The sequence below is a fragment of the Euphorbia lathyris genome, chromosome 9 (assembly GCF_963576675.1).
Source record: "Euphorbia lathyris chromosome 9, ddEupLath1.1, whole genome shotgun sequence".
Lineage (NCBI taxonomy): Eukaryota > Viridiplantae > Streptophyta > Magnoliopsida > Malpighiales > Euphorbiaceae > Euphorbia > Euphorbia lathyris.
The window spans coordinates 43,090,622-43,118,400 of NC_088918.1; the positions used below are offsets into that span (position 1 = coordinate 43,090,622).

General features: G+C 34.8%; 2 protein-coding genes across 4 annotated transcripts; one reads left to right on the top strand and one right to left on the bottom strand.

Annotated features, from left to right (window-relative positions):
* Positions 1-1,381: 1,381 nt before the first annotated feature.
* LOC136205823 (KH domain-containing protein At2g38610-like) lies at positions 1,382-8,810 on the bottom strand. Of its 2 annotated transcripts, none has more exons than XM_065996622.1 (7): positions 8,519-8,810; positions 8,291-8,379; positions 6,983-7,137; positions 3,137-3,235; positions 2,866-2,982; positions 2,589-2,732; positions 1,382-2,065 (listed from the first exon to the last, which is right to left on the bottom strand). In XM_065996622.1, exons 1-7 carry the CDS (start codon positions 8,596-8,598, stop codon positions 1,919-1,921), a joined length of 831 nt encoding a protein of 276 aa, XP_065852694.1. In that variant the 5' UTR covers positions 8,599-8,810; the 3' UTR covers positions 1,382-1,918. The 2 variants fall into 2 exon arrangements, with proteins under 2 accessions (XP_065852694.1, XP_065852693.1); XM_065996621.1 differs by having other exon boundaries at positions 3,119-3,235; positions 8,519-8,809.
* A 10,740-nt stretch (positions 8,811-19,550) lies between these two features.
* On the top strand, positions 19,551-22,168 carry LOC136206714 (NADH dehydrogenase [ubiquinone] 1 alpha subcomplex subunit 1). 2 transcript variants are annotated; one of them, XM_065997860.1, is made up of 3 exons: positions 19,551-19,780; positions 19,885-19,998; positions 21,834-22,168. In XM_065997860.1, the coding sequence occupies exons 1-2, from the start codon at positions 19,673-19,675 to the stop codon at positions 19,969-19,971; spliced, it is 195 nt and encodes a 64-aa protein (XP_065853932.1). In that variant the 5' UTR covers positions 19,551-19,672; the 3' UTR covers positions 19,972-19,998; positions 21,834-22,168. The 2 variants fall into 2 exon arrangements, with proteins under 2 accessions (XP_065853932.1, XP_065853931.1); XM_065997859.1 differs by having other exon boundaries at positions 19,554-19,780; positions 19,885-19,971; positions 21,834-22,038.
* The last annotated feature ends 5,611 nt before the right edge of the window (positions 22,169-27,779 follow it).

Sequence of the window (27,779 nt, forward strand, 5' to 3'; positions counted from 1 at the left end):
GTCCGATAGATATTTGAGATGCTGACAGTAGGATGAGACATCAAGCTTGATTTTGGAGAATTCCTGTTGGAGAAATAGGGCATGAGAGTGCTTGTTGTTTGAGAAGATGTCCTGTAGACGGCTCTAGGCTGTGGCTGCAGTGAAATCTGCTTCAATAATAGTATGAAGAAGATTAAGGGAAATTATGTTATATATCCATTGAAGGACAACAGCATCAATGCGAGACCAGAGATCGGGGTTGGTCTGTTGCATGGCATTGGCGGAATTGACAGTGATGGGATTAGGTAGGATGTGATCAAGAACTTGAAAGACTTTAGCATGGAGTTTGAAAAGGGCAGCCCATGTCGGGTAATGATCTTTTTCCATGTCTAGGGTTATTTTGATGAAGGTGGAGATGTTGGATACAGTGAGGGAAGGATGGGTGGTGGGAGGTGATTCAGTGTTTGTTGTGGCGGAGGCAACATGATCGGTGTTGGTTGGTCCTGTGTTGGTTGGACCGGTGTTAAAGGTTGCGGAATTTGTCATTGCAGCGGCGGCGCAAAATCGGTGTTTGGGGGAGAGAGGAGTTCGGCGAAGAGAGAGAGAGATGGGAGATTAGGGTTTAGGTTTAGAAATTGGCCTCTGATACCATGTAACAGTTTATATAACTGAGTAATTTGTATGATAAACATAAATATACTATCTAATAGAAATCACATTATTTATTTTTGTAATTTCTTCCTAAATTTAAGAACGTCAATATTTGTATCTAGCAAAGAGAATTGTTTAAAATGAGATAGATCGCAAAGAGCATCTTAAAGAGACTCTTAGTTCGCTCTCAAACAATAATATAAATAAATAAGATAACTAATCATATCATCTCCAACAATACTCACTATATTAACTCTTTATTTTATTTTTATTTTTGAATATGTATTGTTATATTTACCGTGAGAAGATAAAGACTATTGAATAATAAATTATTAATAAAAAATAATAATAAAAAAAGACGATAAATAGAGAAAGGCTTTTCAACAATAGATATGGAGTGCAGACTCTTAGTTATTTAAAAAGTGACCAAGAGTCTCTTAGAACTGGTTTTTAAGCTAAACTTCTCAAATTTCAACTTAAAAACCTAACGAATGGGTCTCTTGGAGATATAGATCGCTTAGTATTTAAGCCTGGATCTTATATGAAGTGATTGATTTTGGAAAAATGGACATTACCGAAGGAAGAATGTCAAAATATTACATGGCTTTTATCACTATCATCAGCTAGCAAGAAATTGCTGGATTTATCAAATCAAATCCAAGATAAAATAATCTTTTTGCACCTAATAACTCCAACAACATCATTCAAATGCAACAAACCAAATATATGTATATATAGAGAGAGAGAGAAAGAGAGTTTTAACTCCATACTTTTATCAAATTATGAAAAATGACAACTACAAAACTCTAAGATTCATTGTCTTTTAATACCTACCTCTTCCAACATTGACATATATAATATATATATATATATAGATATATATTTCACACTTCTCAAGTTGCTAACACAAGAATAAATCCAATGAATATATTCAGTTTGCATTTTAAATCAATAAATTAAAAAAAAAAAAAGAAGAAGAAGAAGAACCAAAGAACTGACCTCAGCAAGCCTAAACTCAAGAAGCAGCTATATATAAATCTTTTTTTGTTTTTTTTCTTTTCTCTAAATGCTTTCTGCTTTGTCTCTTTTATATTGGGATTTGAGAGAAAAAATAAATAAAGGAGGATGAAAGAAACGAAACCCCCCAACCCAACAGAAAGCTCACCAGCAAAGCAATGACCGTTGGCCTATTCTTTATGTAGCTGTGCTGATTTGAGATGTATCACAATCTATACTCTGCCATCAAATTTTGCAGCAGGGTGGAAACCAGTACATACACAAGTTGAACTCAGCGTCCTGTTTTTGCACGCTTCATTCCGCTTGTATTAAAAGGGGAAACACTACCACTCGGCCCCGGACTCTCCTCTCTGAAATTTGAATTAAGCATAGCTAGTTCGCGCAATTGTTGCCTCTTGATAAAATCTTGTGACTCATCCTGCATATGGGAAAAGCCATTTTTCACACAAAAGAATAATCCAAGTTTCCAGACAAACACATACTGCTCTGCTATATAGCAAGGGAGAGATTCTAATGTACTCTGACCGTGGATGCATAAGCAACACATGCCTACCAGTCCATCTCCTATTACAATTTCACAGGGCTAAAATCCTGATGACTAGGCTTAAACTGCAGTAAGACAACCTTAGAACTGCTCAAACAAAAACATAAACTGCACTGATATTGATCAGCAGATTATGGCGGTTACAACAGATATAAGTTAAGAATCTTATATATTAAGAATTAAGATTCATAAAGAAGATATTACTGAGGAAATTGCCTATAAAGTTACTGTAACTAAATGGTGCCTCTACGTTCCTCTCTTCAATCAATCTCACTAAGCAAAACTAAATAGAAACGCAAAAGAACTTGAAGCTTTAGCAGAGACAGAGAAGCTAATTAAAGATTATCAGTCAACAATATCCACACACGGGTAAATCAGTAATAAAAAAGAGTAATACCACAGGTTTAAGCAGTTCTTCTATAATTTCTTGTGCCTGTCTCAGCCTCATATCAACGATATTAGCAGGCAAATCAGCTTCGATTAAGATGTGAAGTGGGTCATTCAGGTGCTCATAGCCAGGTCTTCCCCTTAACTTTTCTTCCTTCATGATGGAATAGAATAAAAATATTAGGAAGAGCCAACCTTAATGGTAGTGTTTGGTTAGAGGGAAGGATTTGAATTATGGAATTGGAGTAATGTATTAAGACACTATAAATAAGCATAGCAATTGTTACCTTGTCAGGGTCCTTTATTGACCCTTTCCCTCTAATGTACACACGGCAGCCTGTGGTAGCTTCGACCCGTTTCAGCGAATTGCCTCTAGGACCCAAAAGTCGCCCAACAAAATTGAACTGAAAAACATGAAGCAGAAGCCAGGAAATATGTTATTGCTTGTGAGAAGCGTCTCTGGTATGATGGCAAACTCAATTCAAACTTAGCAATTATGGCATCATTACATTACAACATTAAATGTAGAATTAAGTTTACATTGGGATAAGTATCTACTGGAATTTCCAATCGCAAAATTCTCTTCACAGTGTATGAACTAGGGCTTGCAGGTGCACCTTGCCAGTCCATTGTCATTCCAGGGGGGCCACTTAATCTCTGCATACAATTTTACCTCATAAGTAAATCTCTACATAAGAAATGGAGGCTCAGTTATGGATCAAAAAGCATCAAAACAAAGGGAGATGAGCAGATTAAGTCATCATATCAATAACCAAACTATTTGAGTTGTTAGGTAAAACACAAACTTTGGTCCTGGTACTTGGCTTAATATAATAGTTAATTAATTTCCAAGATTAACTATGATCAAATTGAAATTCAGGGACCAAATATACATGTTGAGCTAAGTGCAGGTCCAAATTAAGATTTTGCCAAGTATTAATATTGAAACCCGCCATATCTCTAATCATAGAAACATATTCAAAAAAGGAAGTAGCTGATATTATTAATAGAATGGCACATTTTATTGGCATTTATCTATGGAACTCTTTGAGTCATATAAGCATTAGCCAATCGTATGCAAAATTCTAACACAGATATGCAATACCCGTCAATGTTTTGCATTTTCTTAATTGAGCCAGAAGCAAAAAGTATGATAAAATTAAATGTAACTGTGACCCAAGGAAGCATATTATGAAACATAGAGCCCAATGAATTTCTCAACGCAACTTTTTTCATACATGAAGACCAAAAAAATTCCCTTCCTGAAAGCACCACAATTTACAGCAAGCATACCAGATGCCACTAAAAGATCCAAATACTATCCAGCTCGAAGAGAGGTTTTCATGCATAGTGATAATAACTATCAAATTCCAACTGGACAGAAATGTATCAACAATGAAATTAATCCATAAGATGTCGGTGGCGGAGATGCGTATGTTGAGATGGATGTGTGGTCACACGAGAAAGGACCGGGTGCGTAATGAAATAATTAGGACAAAAGTAGGGGTCACATCTATTGAGAATAAAATGAGAGAAAACCGACTAAGGTGGTTTGGCCATGTGAGACGTAGAGCGCTTGATGCGCCGGTTAGGAGAACCGAAGAGTGGCAAAGGGATGTAGTGGTGAGGGGTAGGGGAAGACCTAAGCAAACTTGGAGGAGGGTGATCGAGAGTGATATGAGTTTATTGGGAATTGAGGAAAATATGGTAGTGGATAGGACGGAGTGGAGGGAGCGAATCTGTGTCGCTGACACGACTTGATTTTCACGGTTTTATATGATGGTTCATGTTAGCCGACCCCGAATCATTTCGGGACTAAGGCTTTGTTGTTGTTGTTGTTGTTGTTGTACTTAAAAATTGATATACCTGCTCCGCTTCATATTATTTGTTAGAGAAAGAAAAATTTCTTAGGTTCATATTATTTTTCACTAGGCTTTCAATGTACATTTTTCCTATTTTACCCATATTATTGAGTTTAACATTAATTACTATTTTTGTCATTTTAAGTTTTCAAAGTATGAAGACTGGTGTAATTTAATGAATGTTACAGAAGCCAAAACTCGGAAACTTGTACCAAACGTTCTGGGTCGCGTTTGTGTAATTTAAGACATCTGGAAACTGGTTTACTAGAGTGTGATGTGCTTATAGAAGTAGATCAATTCTAATCACATGTTCAGTAACCCCCTGCTATCTTCTAGGTCATCTTTCACAAGCTTTCAAAATGAAAAAATATCTTTTCCTTTCTTTGTTATGCTACTTGTATATAATTTTTTTTATTTTTTTAATGTATATATAAAAAAACGAAACGTACATCCTTATAATATACCCTTGAATTTTCATTTTTTACACGTTTTCTCCCGTTCCCGGTTCCTATATATGTTAGAAATATAGTTCTTTGTGTCCATTTCCATTTTCATGTAACATATCTTGTAGGTCATTTTCAGAAAGCAACATCCAAGACAGTCTTGGTTGGTCTCCTTGGCTTCTTGACCCTAGTTACTTTTGTTTCTCACAGTTATGCACAGGCAATCCATGACCTGCATTGAACTGTGTAAACCACCTTACGTCCTTCTCTTATTTGAGCATCCCAAATTTCTTTGAAAAAAAACTTGCTCTCAAATGTATCAAGTCAAGATTGATTTTAAATGCTTCTGAATTTTATTATGAAATTGCCGTGCGTCTTTTCCTTGGCTATTGTGTCCTACCAGATCATGTACAGTTCATTTGACAAGTGAATGTCATGTGCTCATAGTTATTAAAGGCACATGGTGCACTTAGGCGCTAGGGGTCCTGGAACCTTGCCTTGCGCCAAAAAAAAAAAAAAAAAAATTATAAAACTATAAAACTGCAATGAATACTAAACCATGACAATATTCTTAATTATAAATAAATTCTAACATGCAATAAACCCCATATTCTAAATCCATAATTCAATTGTTCAAGTACATAGTAAATCCTAACTTGACTAACAGCTAATTCTCATTAAAAGTCTCAAATTCATCACTCAAAGAGTGGTCTGTGGTGTTTCTCCTTTCTCTTGTTTTTCTTCTTTCTTTTTTTTCTGCTGCTATGTGTCAATGCCTTTTTTCGTTGTAATGGTGAATATTAAACCTATATTTAACTCTTTTAGAACCCTTTTTAACTCTTTTAAACCCTATTTAACTCTTTCCAAACCCTACTTAACTCTTTCAAAACCATCTTTCCACATAGGGGCGCCATGGCACGCCTTTTATCAACATGTCTAGGCGCACAAAAGCACACTTAGCGTGAGCCAGAGTGACAGCGTCTGCCATGGGAGGTACTGTGGCGCTAAGCCAAGGACCTTGTGCGCCATGCGCCAAAGGCGCGCCATGGCGTCGCCATTAATAACTATTATGCATGTGCTCCTTTTGAACAATGACAAAAAAGAGAAAAAAGAATCGCTGTTTCAGATCAGCTTGGCTTTTTTTTGGCATGTAGAATGCAGAGCGTCTGTTGTACCAAGTTGCACTCTTAGGCTTAGCTTGTTTGCCGGAAAATATTATGCAGAAAAATATTTTCCTGATTCTCCCGTGTCTGTTTGCTTAGGAAAATAAGTCAATAGAAAATTTTAGATTAGTCAACATTAAGGAAAATGTTTGACCCTTTTGAAAAGAGTAAAACATTTTCCTAATATTTTGAAACCCTACTCCATTCTTTCTTACCCTTTTGAAAAGAGTAGCCACCCACCCACCAATTTTTCCCTGTTTTCCAGTGTTGTAGCCAAACAACGAAAAATATTTTATTTTACAACACAAAATTTTCCTTTACCCAATATTTTCCGGCAAACAAACGGGCCTTACTGGCTTTTTTAGGTGCAAAAGAAGTTAAAACAGTAAAAGTTGTTTTCTACTATACTAAATTTCTATTTAAATTCAAGCACAAAAGTTAGATATATAATTATTTACATGAAGATATTCATGCAGTTCACTTATTGAATGTATAACATAGCAATTGAAAGGTTCTGAAAACCCGAAGTAATTTGCACTGAGAAAAATGAAACAAAAAAAAAAAAAAAAAAAACAAGTATCTGATACTTTTTGTGCACATAAACTAAAGAAGGCAAGTCAATTGTTTGGGAGGTCTCAAAAAGAATGTTACCTGTAGGTTGGACAATTAGCTTGTATGTAAAACAAAATAAAGTGGCGCAACTCAGGAAGTTGCGCATTTACTGTTCCAAATATCTTGAGAGGGAAACACAATATCAATAAGTGAGAGTCAAATCCTTTAATCAGCCAACTCATCAAATCAAGTTTAAAAAAAAATGCAGGAAAAGGGCATATTAGTGAAGAATTCACATGGTGTACGTGAACGGATTTCATTGATACAAAATTAAAAAAAAAAACAAAACAAAATTTATCAACTAAAAAACAGAGAAATAGTTACCTCCTGATGAGGAAGGCCATTCCAGCCACCTAAACCTGTTCCTGAAACATTGGATATGAGGTTTGATGATGCCATGGGACTGGGGCTTCTATGCCGAAGTCTGTCAAAATCACCAAATCCTTGGTTGGACATCATTCCTGAAACCCGAAAAATTTCTACAAAAGCAAGAGAGCATTTATTTGAGAAACTTATAAGGGATATCATGACTAAGAAAACAGCATTAGAAGGAAGAATTCAACCCTACAAGGGGAAAGAAGGCAAGAGTATTAAAAAAAATTGCATAGCAACGAAAGTAAAAGGAGTAAATGAAAAACAAAGAGCAATTTCATAGTCAAGATTCAAGAACACCCTAACCCCCAATTGATAACCAAAGAACGCAATTTAGGAAGAAGTATTCTTTAACACATGAAGCTGTAACACACCAAACCAAATACTGATTTCAGGATAAATAGTTAATGAAAGGGTCTATGAAGACCATCACTCATATCATATGTTCTATCACGAGCCATTCATTTTCACTTTAGACTAATCACAAGCTTGTTAGTCACAAATTACAACCAATGTCTCTTTTTAAAAAAGCAATTAAATCAGACAGGGCAAAATCTCTAACATAAGTCAATTAGCAGTAGCTGCTGCTTTATGTCCACTCAAGTTTTCCTGTTAAGAACTTTTTTGCTATAAAATTTACCAAAAATGGCATATAGTGATATCTGAAATGTACAACATCTGGTTTCTACAATGCTAAAAGACTATAAACAATGTTGAAAACCAACCATTATATAAGATCATTTGCCAAGCACTCTCGTTAGTTTGTCAAAATTGACAATTTTACAAAGGCAAAGCCACTACTTGGAGACAGGAACTTACTTAAGTATAAGCACATAATCATACATTCAATTCCTTCAACTGAAGAATGCCAATAGCACTCTGGGAAACTGTTAGAGTTCATATTATAGTCCTCATAACATTCAAATTAACTGAAACATCTGCTAGATGTATAGAACCCTAAACCAAGTGTTCAGATACTACCTTAAATGTAATGCTGAGCTCCTACTAACTATACTCACCGAAAAGAAGCTGTGCCCATGACAACACAACACCATATAGAAAGTAGAAAGTAGAAACGGAAGCAAAGGCAATTAAACTGAATTATCAGCACTCAGCATCAATTACATCACTTAAGTAGCATCTAATTACACAGTAATCACAAAACCCAGAAAAAACAACAGATGAATCCATGAAAATCATCAAGAAAAAAAGCCAGATCCAGAAATTAAAAAAAAAAAAAAAAACAGAGAAGTGAACCACCTTGATTCAGCAGTCGGCAACATATCGGGAGAACCTGCATAAAAGGTCCAAGCTTTTGATGCTCAGCTAACAACTCTGACAAGTACTGACTACAAAGGGAAACCATAGAAACAGATCAAAAAGACATAATTCTACATAGATACAAGTATATACTTCAAAATACAAAAACAATATAATAATAATATTCCCTTTAAAAGACAAGTATGGGGCATAAATTAAAAGAAATACCTGTCAACATCTGGAGTGCTTCTAATCTGGGGAGAAGCAGCCCTTGCAGGTGAGAAGTTGGGATTATACAAACCTGACATAGCTATATCTTTTTTGTGCAGCAAGATTAAAATTTTCTTTTCCTTTTTCCTTGGAGAAAGAAAAGAAAGAAAAGGAGGGTTTTAGTTGTGGTTGTTGCAGAAGAAGAAAAAGAAGAAACAGAGCACCATCAATAAAGGAGGGTTTGTAATAAAAATGAGGAAAATTAAATAAAGGGGGTCTACTGCTCCTCTCCACAGACAGACTCTGTGAGTTTTTGCACAAACCTTTTTTTTATCTCTTTTTAAACCCAAATTTTTTTATTTCTGATATGCTACTTCTTTTATCTCATCATTCCTAAAAAATAATAATACCTTTTTCAAAATTATTTTAACAAAAATATTTGGTTTAATTTTCTTTTACTGCTCTAATATTTTTTTTCATTATGAGATAGTTAAATGAAACAGGTGAATAAATCATTTTTTTTATAGATTCTGATGTATCAAACAAACGGTCTACAACTATTATTTTTTTTAAGGTAAGCTTATTTAAACTATATCCTTTTGTTACTTAATTTCAGTATCAATCAGTTAATTTTAGTAATATTTGATTCAGTTCAGTAACTTATCATTACTTATTATAGTTATAATTATTTTTTATTTTTGTTACTATTAATATTATTAGAACCACTATTATTTTTATAAACTTTTTATTTTAATTATTGCTATTTTTAAAAGATTATATTATTATTTCAATTTCAATAGAATTTAGTTCAGTTCAGTAGCATTCAATTCACTTCCGTTTTTTTCATTCAAAAAGAACAAAACCTTATTTCCCAATCTACGATTATGAACTGTGTTACAACAACATATATTTATGACACTGGTGATTAGATTATTGGTGTCAAACAAAATTAACACTTCCACCCTTGGAAGGGTTAACACTAAGGTCTAATATAACAAATTAATTAAGTATTTTTTAATGAGATAATTAATGTTTTTATTAATAAAAATGCTCATATAAATAAAGATAAATAGCATAATGCTCTTTTTACATTTATTGTCGTGTTCTTTTACTTTATTTACATAAAAAATGCTTCTCAATTTAAATTAGAAAAAATGGACAAATTCAATATTAGCGGTCCAAAACAATTTTACTTCAGTTGTTCACAAATTGGGTAAATTAAAGGCATAATTCATCAATTTTTCTTTTAAATTATAAATCTTGACATTCACAATATATATGTATACACCACTTTAGGTTCGGTTGGGGACACCCCGATGCTTAAGTCAGTAATAATTTTGAGAATAAACTATAAGCACAAAAGTAGGGAATCAGTAAGTGTACTTTTGATCCTAGGAAGCTGGGGTATTTATATAGATTTCTGTAACCCTTAGCATTGATGGGGAAGTAGGTGAAGAGTCATGTTTAATAAAAGGCACCGTCCTTCCGGGAACAACAAGAGCAAGCCTTCTTAAGAAAAAACTCCTCACCTGACTTCTTGATGGTTATTAACCGTTGTGTAACGGTTTTCATAATTACGGATGTTAGTGTCGCTTTGTCCTTTTGGAATCTTTGTATCTGTCCTGGAGATTCATCCACGGATCCTTGTCCATAAGAGTATGGATGGCAGATCATTTGATGTCTAATCCCCTTTGATGCGTATCTTTGCTCATGGAGGCTCTCTCATCCTTTGTCTAATTATGCTTTTTCCCTATGTATAATATTTGGATGTCATCAAATGGAGATGTAGATGAATAGCCATGCCATTACTCATCTTTAATTGCTATTAATCGTCATCAATTCTCCATTAATCCCAACATTCATCCTCAAATACCTCGGAGTGGGGGTATTCGAACAGTAAAGTCTTTATTCCCCTTAATGGCTATTAATTGCCATTTAATTGCATTTATTCCCATTCATGGATGGTTATAATGACACCTTTTGGTATTCTTAGAACCGTCGAGGCGTATGTACGCTCTCATTAAGAACAATGGCGGGTCTTTATTACTCACTCTCATCGGGAGTATCTTGTTATGGTGTATTTCGTCATGGTCCATGTGGCATGCTCTCTTGAAGCTGCTACATCTAAACTGGTCAAAATGGCTAAGGCATGCTCTCTTCCTCAATCGCCTCTGATCTCCGCACAAAACGTCTCAGCCCATCCCTTAAGTAAGACCACTTTACTTCTAAATGAGTTGGCTAGTATCAAGAGCTTGCTTCACATTGTAACAACTCTAGTCTCAATAGGGAATCCACATATGACACAATGGTTGCCATCCAACTGAGTATGGTTCAACATATATCCTTATTTGAGCAAACCACCAAGTGCATACCTTCTGGCTCTGCCACTGTTCAAGCTATCTCAACTCATATCTCTTCTAAATTCCAAAAGCTCTCATCTGAACTTCATCGCACGAACGCTCAACTGGTTCAAGATGATAATCAAGACCTAGCTAGCTCTCTAACTGAAGCCCTTCGCCTTTTTAATATTAATATGACTGCGATCGAAACTTTGGATAAGAAAGTCACTACCATCTATGCTTAGCATCAGACCATCAATTAAAATGTTCATTCTATAGCCAATTAGCATCGGACACTAGCCTGTGCTCTTTTGAATATTCACCAGAAATACACTTATGCTTTTGCTGACACTTCCATCTGGAATGCCAAGGCTTTACAATTAATTTTGAGTGAAATGTGCATAAATGGATCCTTCTATCCAGACGGCATCAATATGAGCAAAGAAATCTTCACCAGGCTGAAAAAGAGCAAGGAATGTCTTTGGAAGTATACTGATCAGCTCAATGCCCGATATGTTCCTGGTTACATGTGCCTAGGTCCTTATAAAGCTGATAAAAAAGGGGATAAAAACTCAGAGAAAACCCATACAGAAGCATCCCTTCTGACCAAATCTAAGAACCCTACAATTAAAGTTATAAAAATAGGTTGTAGGTCATTAGGTCTGTGTACTCATAAGCTGTTCAGCTTTATTTATGTTAACTATTTTGTACTCTATCTTTGTTAATACAATAGATGTTCAATATTATGCTTCTGACTCGGAATTGTTATCACTTACGAAATGTTCAACTTAATGCTTATAACTTTGAATAATTATTATTTACTTATTCATGTTCAATTCAATTCTTCCAACTCTGAACTACTTAAATAACTTACTTATGTTTAAATACTATCACTTCGTAAATGTTTAAAGATGTCATGCTTTGATAAAACTTGGAACTTTCAGAAAATATTTAAACATTAACTTAAATCAATCTCTGTTTCTATCTTCTGACATTCATTATGCTTCAGATGTAATGTTTGCCTCTGATACTAAATATGTCAATAGTTTAAGATCTGAATAAATTTTTGTTTCTGAACTTTTTAACCTCTATGAGTGTTTCTATCTTAGAAAGAATTCAGTAGCGCAGCCCTTATGAGGGAGTATCCAGAAGCAAGAGTACGTTCAACGATTTTGGGGGAGTAAGTAAAACCAATTCTTTCTCTGAATATTTTTGTCACCTTCAAAAAAAAGGGGAGATTGTTAAATGATAATTACTATTCAAGCATTAAAATTGAACACAAGGCAAAAAGGTCTTAGAAGAACAAAGGCCCAAAGCCTTACTTCTGGTCCGGTAACAGAAGCCCAAAACCTAGAAGTCTATAAGCAAGAAGGAATAAGACAGACGTTGACATGCAGTCACATCACACCATTCCTAAAATAGCAAAAAGGACAAACCATAGAAGCCTTATCCCCCAACTTCTCTCTTTTGATACCAGAGTAGAAAGATTGCAGACTGTAAGTCTGCCATACCAGAAGATAGAATAATCCATGGCTCAAGAGATAGAAGCCCATGCATTATTGACGGTAACCTTTTAGACTGTTGGCACAGAACTTAGAAGCTGATAGTGACAGAAGTCATTTTCCCTCTAAACGGCTAGTTTAAAATTCAAACGGATCTGCTCCAAAGCTTCTACTATAAATATTAGTGCCAAGCTCATTCACAACTGACGAATCATAAAACGCTAAAAAAAGATAAAAGCTTTCAAGTTAAACTAGAGCAATATGTGTGATGTATATTCATTTCAATATCTGTGTAAATCATATAGAGAGTTTGTACATCAATTGTGTTCTATATTAGAACCAAACTTCCATTGTTAATCAGAAGCTTTATTACTTGCTTCAGTTATAAGCGAGTAGTTAGAGAGGATAGATAGCTGAGTGTCGTTTTTAAAGAAAGGTACTTTACAGAAAATTTGTCTATTGTAAAGGTTTGTGTTATACCTATAAAGAGTTCAATAGTGGATTAAAGCTCATATGAAGGCATCTTGAGGAATGGACGTAGGCGAGAGGTCGAACCAGTATAAATCGAATATATATCTCTTTCTCTAACTCTGCCTTTACTTACTTCTAGTATTGCCTGCTCTGAATATTAAATCTCATATATAAGCTCCAAATTATGTATGATATAAGCTATTATCAATCTTAAGGGTACACATAAGCTCCTACGAGTGAACTGTCTTCTGAGTGCATAAGTTAGAAGCAGAATCAAGCTCTGTTGACTGATTAACTCAGTAAACGGAACTTGCCTCTAATTCCGGAGTTTGGCTATGTGCTTGCCATTTAAACGCTAAGTGAGAAATTATGTTAAAAGGTTAAAATTAACCAATTGTTCCATTCACCCCTCTTATGAACAAATCTAACCTCACAAGGGACCAAAACTTTGAAAATACTCAAGAATACGTTATATAGTTATATAATATGATTCCTTCGGGTTAGACTGATATATAGCACAATAACATACTGATAATTGGATATAAGGTCTACTATCAGTAAGATAGAGTAAAGAGCCAATCATACCTCTGTATAGTTTACTGTCTACTAACTTACCAGACTCATCTTCTGTTAGGACGGTGTATGAGCTTATGGGAGTTGAGATAGGCTTGCAACCCTCCATATCAAACTTCTTCAGTATTTCTTTACCGTACTTTGATTTGCTTATGAAAATTCCATTTTTGCCTTGTTTGATTTGAAGTCCAAAAAATAAGCTTGGTTCTCCCATCATGGACATTTCAAAGTCACTTTGCATTTGTTCATTAATCTCTTTACGTAACATCACATTAGTAGCACCGAAAATAATTTCATCCAGTACATAGATTTGTGCATCATTTATACATGAAGAATTGATGCGGTTGAAGAAAAAACTGTGAAGTTTATGGAAAAAAATGGATTTAATAACATTTTGGTAAATTCAGCTAAGTTTTGTCTAAATTTACTAGTATCAAGAACTTACCTCACACAGTAGCAGCTCTGGTCTCTCAACAGGGAATCCACACTTATCCTGATAGAATGGCTGCCATCCAAATGTGTATGGTTCAACATATGTCCTTATTTGAGTAAACTATCAAGTGCATACCTTCTAGCTCTGCCACTGCTCAAGCCGTCTCACTCATCTCTTTTCTGAATTCCAAAAGCTCTCATCTGAACTTCATCACATGAATGCTCACCTGGTTTAAGCTGATAATCATGACCTAGCTGGCTCTCTAACTGAAGCCCTTCGCCTTTTTTAACATTAATAGGACTGCGACCGAAACTTTGGACAAGAAAGTCACTACCATATATGCTCAACTTCAGACCATCAATCAAAATGTTCATTCTATAGCCAATTAGCATAGGACCTTGGCCGATGCTCTTATGAATATTCACCAGAAATACACTTATGCCCTTACTGACACTTCCATCTAGAATGCCAAGGCTTTACAATTAATTCTGAGTGACATGTGCATGAAGGGATCCTTCTATCCAGAAGGCATCAATACGAGCAAAGAAATCTTCGTTGGGCTGAAAAAGAGCAATGACTATCTTCCGAAGTATACTGATCAGCTCAATGCCCAAGCTGTTCCTGGCTACACCTGCCTACGTCCTTCTGAAGCTGACAAAAAGGGGGTGAAAAGCTTAGAGAAAACCCACACAGAAGCATCCCTTTTGACCAAATCTAAGAACCCTACAATTAGAGTTAACATAAAAAAATAGGCGACAAGTCATTAGGTCTGTGTACTCATAAGCTGCTCAGCTTTATTTATCTTAACTATTTTGTACTCTAGCTATCTTTGTTAATACAATAGATGTTCAATATTATGCTTCTGGCTCGGAATTTTTATCACTTCCTAAATGTTCAACTTAATGATTCTAACTTTGAACAATTATTATTTATTTATGCATGTTCAATTCAATTCTTGCAACTCTGAACTACTTGAATAACTTACTTATGTTTAAATACCATCACTTCTGAAATGTTTAAAGATGACATGCTCTAATAAAACTTAGACCTTTCAGAAAATATGTAAACATTAACTTACATCAAGCTCTGTTTCTATCTTCCGATATTCATTATGCTTCAGATGTAATGTTTGCCTCTAATACTAAATATGTCAATCGGTTAAGATCTAAATAAATTTTTGCTGCTAAACTTTTTAACCTCTATGAGTGTTTCTATCTTAGCAAGAATGCAGTAGCGCAACCTTATGAGGGAGTATCCAAAAGCAAGTACGTTCAATGATTTTAGGGAACTAAGTAAAATCAACTCCTTCTCTGAATATTTTTGTCACCTTCAAAGAGGGAGAGATTGCTGAAACACAATTTTCAAGAGTTTTTTACTATGACAAAAATAATTAAATAAGGAAATTAGATCCCTGAAATATTTAATTTAAGAATAAAATTATGTTTGATTTGTACTAATGAGTTTGTTAAATGATAATTATTATTCAATCATTAAAATTGAACACAATGCAAAAAGGCCTTAGAAGAACAAAGGCCCAAAGCCTTACTTCTGGTCCGGTAACAGAAGCCCAAAATCCAAAAGCTCAAAAGCAAAAAGGAACAAGACAGGAATTGACATACAGTCCCATCACAACATTCCCAAAATAGCAAAAAGGAGAAGCTATAAAAGCAATGTCCCCCAACGTCTCTCTTTTGATACTAGAAGTAGAAAGATTGTAGGCTATAAGTCTGCCATACCGCAAGGAATAATGCATGTTTCAAAAGACAAAAGCCCATGCATTGTCAACTGTAACCTTTTAGACTGTTGGCACAAAAGTCAGAAGCTTATAGTGAAGGAAGTCGTTTTCCCTCTAAATGGCTAGTTTAAAATTCAAACAGATCTGCTCTAAAGCTTCTACTATAAATGCTAGTGCCAAGCTCATTCACAACTGACGAATCATAAAATGCTCAAAAGAGATAAAAGCTTTCAAGCGAAACTAGAGCAATATTCGCTATACAAATTCATTTCAATATATGTGTAAATCATATAGAGACTTTGTACATCAATTGTGTTTTATATTAGAACCAATCTTCTATTGTAAATCAGAAGCTTTATTACTTGCTTCGGTTATAAGCGAGTAGTTAGAGAGGATAGATAGCTGAATGTCATTTGTAAAGGAAGGTACTTTACAGAAGCTCTGTTTATTGTAAAGGTTTGTGCTATACATGTAAAGAGTTCAGTAGTGGATTAAATCTCAGAAGAAGATATTCTGAGGAATGGACATAGGCGAGAGGTCGAACCAGTATAAATCGAGCATTTAACTCTTTCTCTAACTCCGCTTTTACTTACTTCTGATATTGCATGCTTTGAATATTAAATCTCATATATAAGCTCTGAACTGTGTATGATATAAACAATTACCAATCTTAAGGGTACACATTGAGTGAACTGTCTTCTGAGTGCATAAGTCACAAGCAAAATCAAGCTCTATTGGCTGATTAACTCAGTAAATGAAACTTACCTCTGATTTCAGAGTTTACCTCTATGCTTGCCATTTAAGCGCTAAGTGAGAAGTTCTGTTAAAAGGTTAAAATTAAACAATTATTCCATTCACCCCCTTTTGGAACAAATCTAACCTCATAAGGCACCGACACTTTGCAAATATCGAAGAATACATTTTATAATTATGTAACTCCTTCGAGTTAGACTGATATATAACACAATCACATACTGATAATTGGATATCAAGTCTACTAGTAGTAAGATAGAGTAAGGAGTCAATCATACCTCTGTATAATTTACTGTCTACTAACTTACCAGACTCATCTTCTGATAGGACGGTGTATGTGCTCATGAGAGTTGAGATAGGCTTGCAACTCTCCATATCAAACTTCTTCAGTATTTCTTTAGCATACTTTGATTGACTTATGAAAATTCCATTTCTACCTTGTTTGATTTGAAGTCCAAGAAATAAGCCTGGTTCTCCCATCATGGACATTTTAAACTCACTTTGCATTTGTTCATTAAACTCTTTACATAACAACTCATTAGTAGCACTGAAAATAATGTCATTTATGTACATAGATTTGTGCATCATTTATACATACAGAATTGATGCGGTTGAAGTACAAACTGCGAAGTTTATGGAAAAAATGGATTTAATAACATTTTGGTAAATTCAGCTAAGTTTTGGAGTTTCAGACTGTTATGTTTTCGGACCCTATTTTGCATGAAAATTGGCCAACGAGCAAAACTCACTGCTTTGATGTGATGTACGTGCTCTTTTAGGCAAATTCCATTGTTCTGAACTTCAAATTCGCAATTTAATGTTTTCAGCTAGTTTTTAGTATTTTCATTTCTTAGACACATCTTTTTTCCATATTGATTTCTGATTTAGGGTTTTGCATGTTTAAAAGCTTGTTTTGGTTGTAAAGAGGCATTTTTTTATATCTATCTTAATATATCGATTTTCTATTTTCCAAAGTTCTCTAAATTTTGAAAATTACTAATAGACAATCGTGCATGATTCAACTATTAGCAACAAACTGTTTATTTATGTTGCATCAAGGATATAACACAGTCAATTAAAGAAAATGCACGAAAAGTATCAAAAGATAAAAATAAAAGAATCTCACGAAAATGAAGAAAATGCAATTATAGTGAAAGAAAATAGAAATTAGTGTTAGAAGAAGGAGAAAAATGATATTTTAGTAATAAACATATATATATATATATATATATATATATATATATATATATTCATTTTTTTTAGGAAAAACTGACTATTATTAAGATATAAACATTGCCAATAGAAAGAGCATCATCTAAATAACAAGGAGCAACAACATCATTAAAGAAATTAGCATCGAAACAAGAATGACGAGCCACTAAATGGGCCACATCGTTTTCTAATCTAGGGACAAAAGACATAGAACAACCTGGGCAGATAAGTAATAAAACTCAAATTTTTTCTATAACAACCCCTGAATTCATTAATATCGCGGACCTTTGTTGAAATGCGATCCACCATCCATTTGTCATCTGTTTCAAATGGAACATTCAGAAAGTGGAGTGAAACTACTCAGAGTATCGCGTCACGGAGCGCCAATGCCTCAACTAGCGAAACTTGAATACTATCTGCACAAAAGAGCTGTAACACACAATAAAAATTTTGGTACAACCCCGAAGAACTGCTCCCATACCAACATATTCTCTGATTGAAACACGATCGCAACTTAACATAACCAGTAGCTGGCTTTTGCCAACGGACCACCGTCTGTTCTAGTTTATCGAACCTCCCAAAATTGACCAACCCCCTCATTCAGTGCCTATTTCCATTTTGAAAAAAACGACCAAAACTTCCCGATCCATATCTTGGTATTACATTGCTGCCAGATTTCCCATAAAATAACAGCAGACCTCATCGTTTCCTTTTTACCCACTCTTGACAGCGTATGCAAGACCCATTCCTCCAACCAATCCCATTCGAGTCTAGGAGCTTGCAAACCAGACACTTCTTAACACGTCTTGGTATAATCATAAACCGAGAATAAATGCCATCCATGTTCAATATCAAATAAGCATAATAAGAAATTACTTGAAATAATAACCCGTCGTTGTATCAATCTTGGTCTAAGAGGCAATAGTTTAACACATAATTTTCACATAAACAATTTGATTTACCCAAAATATGAAGGCTCTATAATCAACTCCAGCTTGCACTAATCAGGTTCCTCGTGCATGTATCTTCAAGCAAACGATAACCAAATTTAGAAGAGTACAAACCATCTCTGAAAAAATGCCAAATGAGCTTATCATCTATAGCTGCCATAGACACCACCATGTTAGAAATAATGTCGACTTCCCAAGACGAGAACCATTCAACCAACCTACCTCAATTCCAAATATAAATTCCTCGTATAAAAAGATAAGAAATCATTGTATCTTTATTTTCATTAATGCAACCAGATGTGATGTGACAACATTCTTCATTTATTAACCACAGATCATGCCATAATGAAATCAAACCTCCTCTTCCAATCCTCAAGCGAATACCATTTTGGATAACTTTAATCGAACTCCATACGCTCCTCTAAATAAAACTGGGTTATTGCTTAATTTAGAGGAAATGAAAGACCAACGAGTATAGTATTTAGCTTTGAATAACCTGCTAACCAACGTATTAGGAGTATCAATGAGTTTCCAAACCAGTTTTTCCAGCAATGTCAAAGTAAAGTCCTATAAATTTCCAAAACCCAACCCACAATTATATTTGATGGTATAAAGTGAAATAAAGTTGTAAAACAAGATATTTTTGGAAATTTCCGCTATATAAAATAGGGTTAGTTACATGTTAGTCAGATTTGGTTAAGTATTTACAACAAACCATTAGTGTAAAAAAAAATTCTTTAAATGTCAAGTTTTTAAAAAAAAATGGTTATATCATCAAACATTGTAACTGTAGAGTTTTTTTTTTAATTAGAAATAATTTAAAAATAACTGAAATATGACAAAAACAGAAATAAAAAATGACAGAATGTCAAAAATCTAAGAAAAAACAGAAAATGATAAAAGCAGAAAAAAAGTTATTAAATTGTAAAATAATTTTCAAAAGTGTTTTTAAATGTAATTTCCTCTATAAAATAATATGGGCTAGAAGTTGTAGATATTTGGGCCTCTGATCTTCAAAAGGTCAATTACAGGCTTCAAGGCCCAAGATAGAGGGGGTTATTCCGTGTAAACATGTACGTGTACCAAATGCGAAACCACAGATAGAATTGGAAATTCCATAAGCATAGAATTGGAGAAAAATTGGAGTTTGTGGAAGAAAAAGAAATAGAAGGAAAGACAACCGCTCCAGTCCCAAGAAAGAAAAATGTCGTGGATATGGCTGGAAGCAGCTTTACCACTTGGAATCATCGGAGGAATGCTCTGTGTGATGGGTAATGCTCAGTATTACATACACAGAGCCGCTCATGGCCGGGTATTCGTTTTATTTTTCTCCGTTTCTTACACATTAATTAGATCTGTCCATTCAATTATCTTTTTTAATCGATCGGTTGCTCATCAGTTATTTGATTCTAACAGCCAAAGCACATCGGCAATGATATGTGGGATGTTGCCATGGAAAGAAGGGATAAGAAGCTTGTGGAGAACTCCGCCCCTTCTAATTAGGTCTTTATTTATTTGTTTGTTCCTCTGGTAATTTATTTTTATTACGAGCTTTGACGTTTTCTTTTTCTTGTTGTTTTTTTGGTTTTTGTTATTTTATTTTATTTGGTGTGAATGAGTTTTTTAGGCTTTTATCTTGCTTGTGACTGATAAGCTGATTTTGTGCATAGTGTTTGCTTGACTGTTATGGAACCCTTGAATCACATGCACATAAATAATAACAAAATAGTTCTTGAATTTGCCCAAATTTACTTCAGGGGAAGTGAGTCATGACTTGAGGGTCAATTCATGTTGATATAGGCTGGAAATTGCAAATTGAAAATGCCGACCAAATTGCTAAGAGTTAGAAAGGATGGTGTTTTGTGATGCATATTTGTATTTTGTACCAATGCTCGTTAATGAGAAAGTGGTTTAACAGGTAAAGTTCGAGATTGATTGCTTGCATCTGTTATCTACTCTTAAATCTTGATTAAGTTATAGTGTATAGACTATATAGCAAGTAAAACATCTGTTAATTGTTATCTGGATATTGAATATATGTGCTTACACACCTCGATAACTAGAAAAATATTCATTTGTAGTTCATGATTTTGGAGTTAAAAAGTTCATCTGAAAGAAAGAGAACCTCAGGAGGTATGCGTGAGCAAGTTTTTGGCAAAAAAGAAAAATCTTTTCTCCTCAGAGTCTGCCCATTAAACTGTGTGGTCAAATTGGAATTGTTTCTGTTACTGGTAATATCTAATTATCTGTGATGGATGGTTGTAAAACAAAAAGAAAAAGATTTTACTATGGTTTGTCTGCTACTGCAAATGATTTTGATTCTAAATAGTTTAAGGTAAGATCCAAGAGATAGGAACATTGAATAATATATGCGAAGGTCATCGGATGCCATATGAGGTTTACAAATGGTAAACAAGGGTTAATTGGGTAATAATTCTAAATGTTATGTTTTTTTTTAATGGTCGGTGATGGAGCAAAGGCTCAGTGTTCAACTTGGAATATTTCATTGTTCACTCTTCATCTGTTGATAAACTTTGCGGATTGCCGAGCTAAGTAAAACATATATTAACTATAATATACGTGAATCATATGTGAACTGTTATGAATCATACAAACACTGTTGTAAGGTGTGCGTGAATTGTGAAGCATATATGAACAGTTATTTTGTGTGTCTGTGTTAAGAGCATAGACCCTTATAACTTGAAAAAGGACATTATAGGCATCAGGAGTGCTGAGTCACTTTGCAGAAAATCTTTTTTCTTGGATGAACATCTTTTTGAGCCCACGACCGCTAATGTGGCTAAATGAAAATATGCAAGTGATTACTTATGATTTCTTATGTAAGATGATTCTGATAAAGACCCAACTTGCTTTAGATGGAAATTTTTGTCTATGGAGGTCTTGATTGGGTTATAAATAATGATGGTATCGGTGCTCTGATCTATAGATATGATGAAGCATGACAAAAGAGTTTTTAGCTGCAAGGGTCACTGGAAGGATATGTTAGTAGTGCTTACTTTCGGTGTGCAGTTCCAATTGAAATGAATTTGATAACTGTACAACTGGAAGGATGTATTGATCATGTGGAATACTGAAGCACCTGGTGGTTGGAGATTTGGGTCAACCCATTATTAGAATTAGCTTGTTCATGCATGCTCTGCATGTGTTAATGGCAATATAAATCATAGGTTGCTAAATTGAATTTTGTTAGTTGTAAAACCTGATGTTCTTTTGTGGTGCTTAATGATGTCCTTCCCATTACTTGTATCTTCATCCAATCACGACTAACCTTTTACCGTTGCAATTGTTTGTTTACCCAGAATTTTGATTGTGAAATTTAAAACTTGTTTCTGTACACCTTGCAGAATGTTATTTCACTCTACTGCTGAAGCAGGAATAAAGTGCTCATCTGATATGGCAGTGATGCTAAGAAATTTGGCGAGCAACATTACATTGATCTTCATCATGCTCTGTTTTGTATGTGAATTGGCTTGAAATTTAGAACTTTGAAGACAAGTTGTGAACTTTGATTGATGGATTTAATCATGAAGTTGGTTGCATAGAGTTTAATTTTTGGGCCTTGTAAGTTAATTACTTAGTTTTGCTGCACCTCTGATTTCATGATTCTCTAAGACTTTTGGTCATGAAAACCTCAGATTGTAGGTGTAGGCTTGAAAGAATGAAATATTGGTTTATAGCATGGTCCAGATCAAAATTTATAGCAATAATAACCAACTTCTATTCGTTGCCTTATTTACTTGGTTGTTGGTGGTACCATGCGGATGCCAGTCCAGTTAATCTGTTGTGCAGTTGCACTTCTGAGTTTTACCTCTTTAGAAAATAGATATTTGGAATTTTAGAGATGATGGTGACATGAGATAGAATGTGATGTCTCACGGGTGTGGCATTTCTGCATCCACTGTAACGTTAAACTACTACCTATATGTACGGGTACAAAGAAAAAATAAAATAACATTTTAAATATTTCACTGAACCACTTAAGAAGGTAGGGTAAATCATATAGATGGTCACATATTGCCATATTGGGCCATCATCTTCTATTTAATCTTAAATCCAATTATATTAAAATCGAATGGATGTTGTATTGAACCCTAAAAGCTAAGTATAACTATTAAAATTATATATCTTTTGTTGGAGAGATGGATGAAATAAATTGTATACTATGATTGTAAATGAATTTATGTGGCGTTTAGATGGAATGAAGGACTCGTATAAATGCCAATGTCAACAATTCCGGTGAGAGCGTGAAGAGAATGTGCAATGTGATTTTGTTCATTATTACACAAGTGACCTTATATGACTATCTGTGTAACCTAAGTTTTAACATGAATTCTTCATAGCTGGTGGTGGAGGTGGAGCATATCTGTTTATACAAATAAAGGATGTTCATAGTTTGAGTTGAAAGATGTAATATTGATTAGGGAAATTTTTTCGAACTCCTCTAATGAGGAGGTCTATTTACATATTTAAACTCATTTAGATATATGCTACTGAACTAGATTCTTCCACTTTCGGAATACCCATTACACTCTCATTTCTCTCCAGTTTTGTGAACTCCGGCGACTTACGAACACTGCCAACGATCGGCGAAAGATGTGGAAATCGGGAAAGAAGAACCTTCAGAATAAACAAAAACCCAAGGTTTTCCCTTCCACATCTGCGTTATGGTTATTTTAGATAGGTTTTAGGGTTTTTGCATAGATTGAATGTATTTGTTTGGTTAGGGTTAGGTTATTGTTTACTGTTCATTGGCCATAATGATGATTTTCGAACTCCTTTGAGTTGTATATATGTGATTTATGGTTTAGAACTTGTGATTTCTTGCAAAACAGTTAATCTGCTACTATTCGCATGTTATGAGTTTGCATCACATTTCATAAAATGCAAATGGAAAAACCTATAAACCCTCAACTAGGTAGTCACATATCTTCAAATGCGATTACTATGATGATATGCGAATCACATTTCAGCAAATGAGATTCGCATATACCCAATTGTGAATACTATGATGATATGCGAACATGTGTAAGAAAAAATGGAGCCGCATATAGACAAATGTGATGTCCAATATTCACATTTAGTTTCCTAAATTTGAATAGTTTTTTTTCACACGCCATTTATTAAATGCAAATAGTTTCTGTTTTGTCTAACATGCAGTTATATTGTCTGAAATGCAATTATATTATCTGAAATGCAATTATATTCAATGAAGTGCAAAATGTTTTCATTTTTACAAGGTCTAGTTGTCAAGATAAAAGCGGATAATGGCGTAAAATTTAACTATCCTTGGAGTTTGGGTTCAAAAGGAACAATAATTATAAGAGGTGACATTGTAACGATGATTGACTTGCAAAATATATTGACGCCTTCACAAATAAAGGCTTTCAAAAGTAGATGTTTCAAACATCTTATGAATTTGGATAATGTCGCCTTCTTCGTTGCCTTTGTCCATACGTTGTTAACTAGGGAGATTGAGCATGCTGTATCCCTCCCTAGAGAAATGTGGTTTTCTATTAGAGGAGTTCAATTAAGATTTAGTGATTGGGAGTACGGGCTAATATCTAGCTTGCGATTTGGTGGTTTAGAGGAGTTTACGAAGAGGATAAATAATCTAAAGAAAAGGAAAATAATGAAGAAGTACTTCAAAGGAGTAAAGCCCATAACTCACAATGACATATTTCAAGTGTTCATAGAAAATGATTGGAGCAAGAAGAATGATGGTGAAGCCGTTAGTATAACGATGTTGTTTTTCATACATCATTGTTTGATCACACCGAGAAATCTCTGTTGGTGAATACAGACTGGATAGTGCTTGTTGATTATCCAATATTGTTTGATGCATTCCCATGGGAAGAGGTGACTTGGTCTGAGACGCACAAGACGATGACCAGAGCTATCTCCAAAAGAAAGGAGGCAATTCGGCCTAAAGAAAGGAAGGCTCCTACTAAATGTCAACTAGGAGGGTTTTCACACATAGTCCAGGTATGCATTGTAAATATTGTTTACATAGGAATTATAAAAATATAGTTTACGTACTTGTTTGTATCTTTTGTATATGTTTGGCTATTTGAGATTTGGAAGGCGTTGGAGACATTCTACATGAAGAAACCAAATTGTCTTCCGCCCCGCGTGCTTAGATGGAGGAATGGTAAAGTCCCGACATTTGATCAAGTCCATCATATGATGGAGGAGAGCATTTTTAAATTGTCATAATCAATTTTCTATCATATAGTTTATCATTTGATCATATATCGATTTGTGATTTGTAGGATGCTACTCCTCCATAACCTAAACTTGTTGTTGAAGATGCCGAGACGAATTTAGCTTGGTATAAGTTTCTTGTTGATCACATTGAGGGTCATGAGGTTGATTATGACAACTTATTTAAGGGGTTTATTGTTGTCCGGGATGAGGCTAAAGATCAAGATGATGAGGATTATGAGAGAAAGGATCAAGATGACAAGGATGATGAGAGAAAGAATCAAGATGATGGGAATGATGATGATCCGAATGAGCATGAGGGCAAGGATAATCTCCCCGATGATACTCCTCATCCATCTCGGACATATCTGGCATCCCTGATGTGATTTCTGAGACCCGTAGGTTGTTACTCGAGCACCAAAAGTGATGCAAAGGGTATAGGTGATGGATACAAAGTGTTGGTATTGGATACCAAAGTGTCGGAGTTGGTGAGAAATGTGCGTACCTTACATGATTCTGATCTAGGTTATCGTGAGGATAAATTAGAGGATTCCAATCTAAGGCCTCATGTTGAGGTATTAGAGGGTAAGGTGTGCACCTACAAGGTTTGGGATGGGACGATGTTGAGGTAATAATCATAATGTTATTGATGTTTCTGTTTATTATTTTTTGAATTGTAATAATAATATATTGTGTAACCTTGTTGACAATGAGATGACGAATATGTACATCAAAATGACAAAGACGAACAACGAGTTGAACAAGCATTACTCCTATCATCTAGTCCTGACATGGCTATCATCGATGAACAACGTTGGATAAGCAAACAAGACCCACAATTATGTTCCCCTTACACTGCTTATGATGCTACAAAGCAAAAAAAGACAAGAAAAATGGTTAAGGTTCATACTACATTAGGATCGGGTAATATAATTGATCCGAAGCTAAAAGAGGAGTACGTATAATGGAGAACGAGTGTAGATGCTGAAAGTATTAGGGTTGTGAATGGAATTATATTGAAGCTGGTGTGAGCGCCGAAAGTACTTGGAAAGGTTCGTTTAGTGCAATAAACACCGTCATTTAACGTTGTCTTAGGACGCCACTTGGTGGGTCCTTTTCGGTGGATGCATTATTAGCTCTTTTATCATGTTTTTAGGAAAATACGATATGTCAAATTTGCCACTCAAGATTAATGTCCGAGAACATAAAAATTCGATGACATACGGGCTCATATTATGTCAATCTCTTTCGTGAATTAAACATTTAGAAGGGTTTGATTAATAAAATCATAGACTTGACTTCTGTTAGAATATCAAATATTTCTAATTCATTTTTATTTTATAATTTCACCACACAGATTGCGGAAAGCGATAAATAAATTCAGAATTATAAATTACATTCTAATTTAATATCAAAATCCTATACATTTGATCTAGCCCTAAGCAAATCTATTAAACCTGCAAAATAAATAAACTTTAGTTGTGAGATGTTGCGACCCGTCTTTCAGATTTATTCTACGATTCAGACTCGATCACATAGGACTTAATCAGATCTTAAAAATCTAGCACATCAGCATAGCAATTCGATTTGTGAACTACGTTTATCTCTTCTAACAGATTAATTTTGTTATTCTATAAATACCCCTTAACCCATAATTAATTACATTTTACATGTTGGACAATTTAAGTGCCTAAATATGCCTATTGGAATTTAAACTTACCAAATATAGACACTACAGACTAAACCCGACATAAAATGGACTAAGGCAGAATTCTGGGAGTTCTGGAACTGTAGCCGATCAGCCACATTCAACAGATTCCCGGAATTCCTCTTTCACATGTGCGGAAACAGCAGCAACAAACACGAATTTAAAAGCAAATAAACACATTAAGGAAGGCTTTAAAACCCTTTAGATTGTTACCTTCAGGGCTTTTATCTAGCTTTGTGTTATGGTAGACCCACGGACGCAGACGAACAGAACCGCAATTGAAACCTAGGAATAGAGTCTGGAATGATTAAATTGGATACGAATAGGTTGAAACAGTTCTAATTTCAGAATTAAGAACCTTTCCTTTGCTAAGAAATGATCTTGAACTCTCAATTTGGTGTTTAATTTGCTAAAATCAAAGCAATGAACCTTAAGTTTTAGCTTTCTCTCTCTATAAAAACTTTTCAACACTCTGTGTATCTTTAGCCTTCCATTTCTCTGCCCAAATGACTTTTTTTATTATAAAAACTGATTTTTTGACTGGTATACTCGTTCATGCCCTCTCTCCCCTCAACTATCAAGTTAGTGGGGATGATGGCAGTCGGTTGTGGGATAAAATCCCGCAAATGTCGACGTGGCCGATCGGCCACATGCCGGTGAGAGATTTATTATCTTTTTTTTTGAACTTAATACGTGGTGCTAACTCACTTGTGGCCGACCGGCCACACCTTATAGCCGATCGGCCATCCAAAAAAACTCCAAATTTCTCAGAAATAAATTCAGGTTCGATTCATGATCCCGTGTGACGTGAAATGGGGTCCACCTGTAATATGCTGAGCATATACAAACTTAATCTCATCATTAGGGTCAGAAAAGTCTGTGCTCACAGCTGGATATTACATGGTTCACTCTTTTGGATACTAGTACTAAAATGCCTTGAGGGAGAGGTATGTAGTCACTTTCATCGTTAGTTAATTAACGCACTGCTTATTTGAACAATTCTTTCTATATTTTGTTTGGATGTATCAGCACATCGATGCCTTTTCTTAGTTATTGAAGCGTCGTCAAGATGATGTAAAAGACGTTCGATCAGATTGGACAATGATTGATGCAGGGTTGACCGGATGGTTACACCGAATGATGATGACCAATGCTGATTGCATGGATCCAGGGTTCAAATATGAACCAATGTATGTTGATGTAGTGAATGGATCCGTGACAAATGCTTATTTGAGACCTTGGAAGGATATTATGAGGGTATTAATGCCATTCAACATTAATAATGAACACTAGATATGTGGGAAACTAAATTTGGCGGAGGGGCATCTCCGCATTTACGATAGCCTGACACATATTATCCCGTAAAGAAGCTAGCAAAATT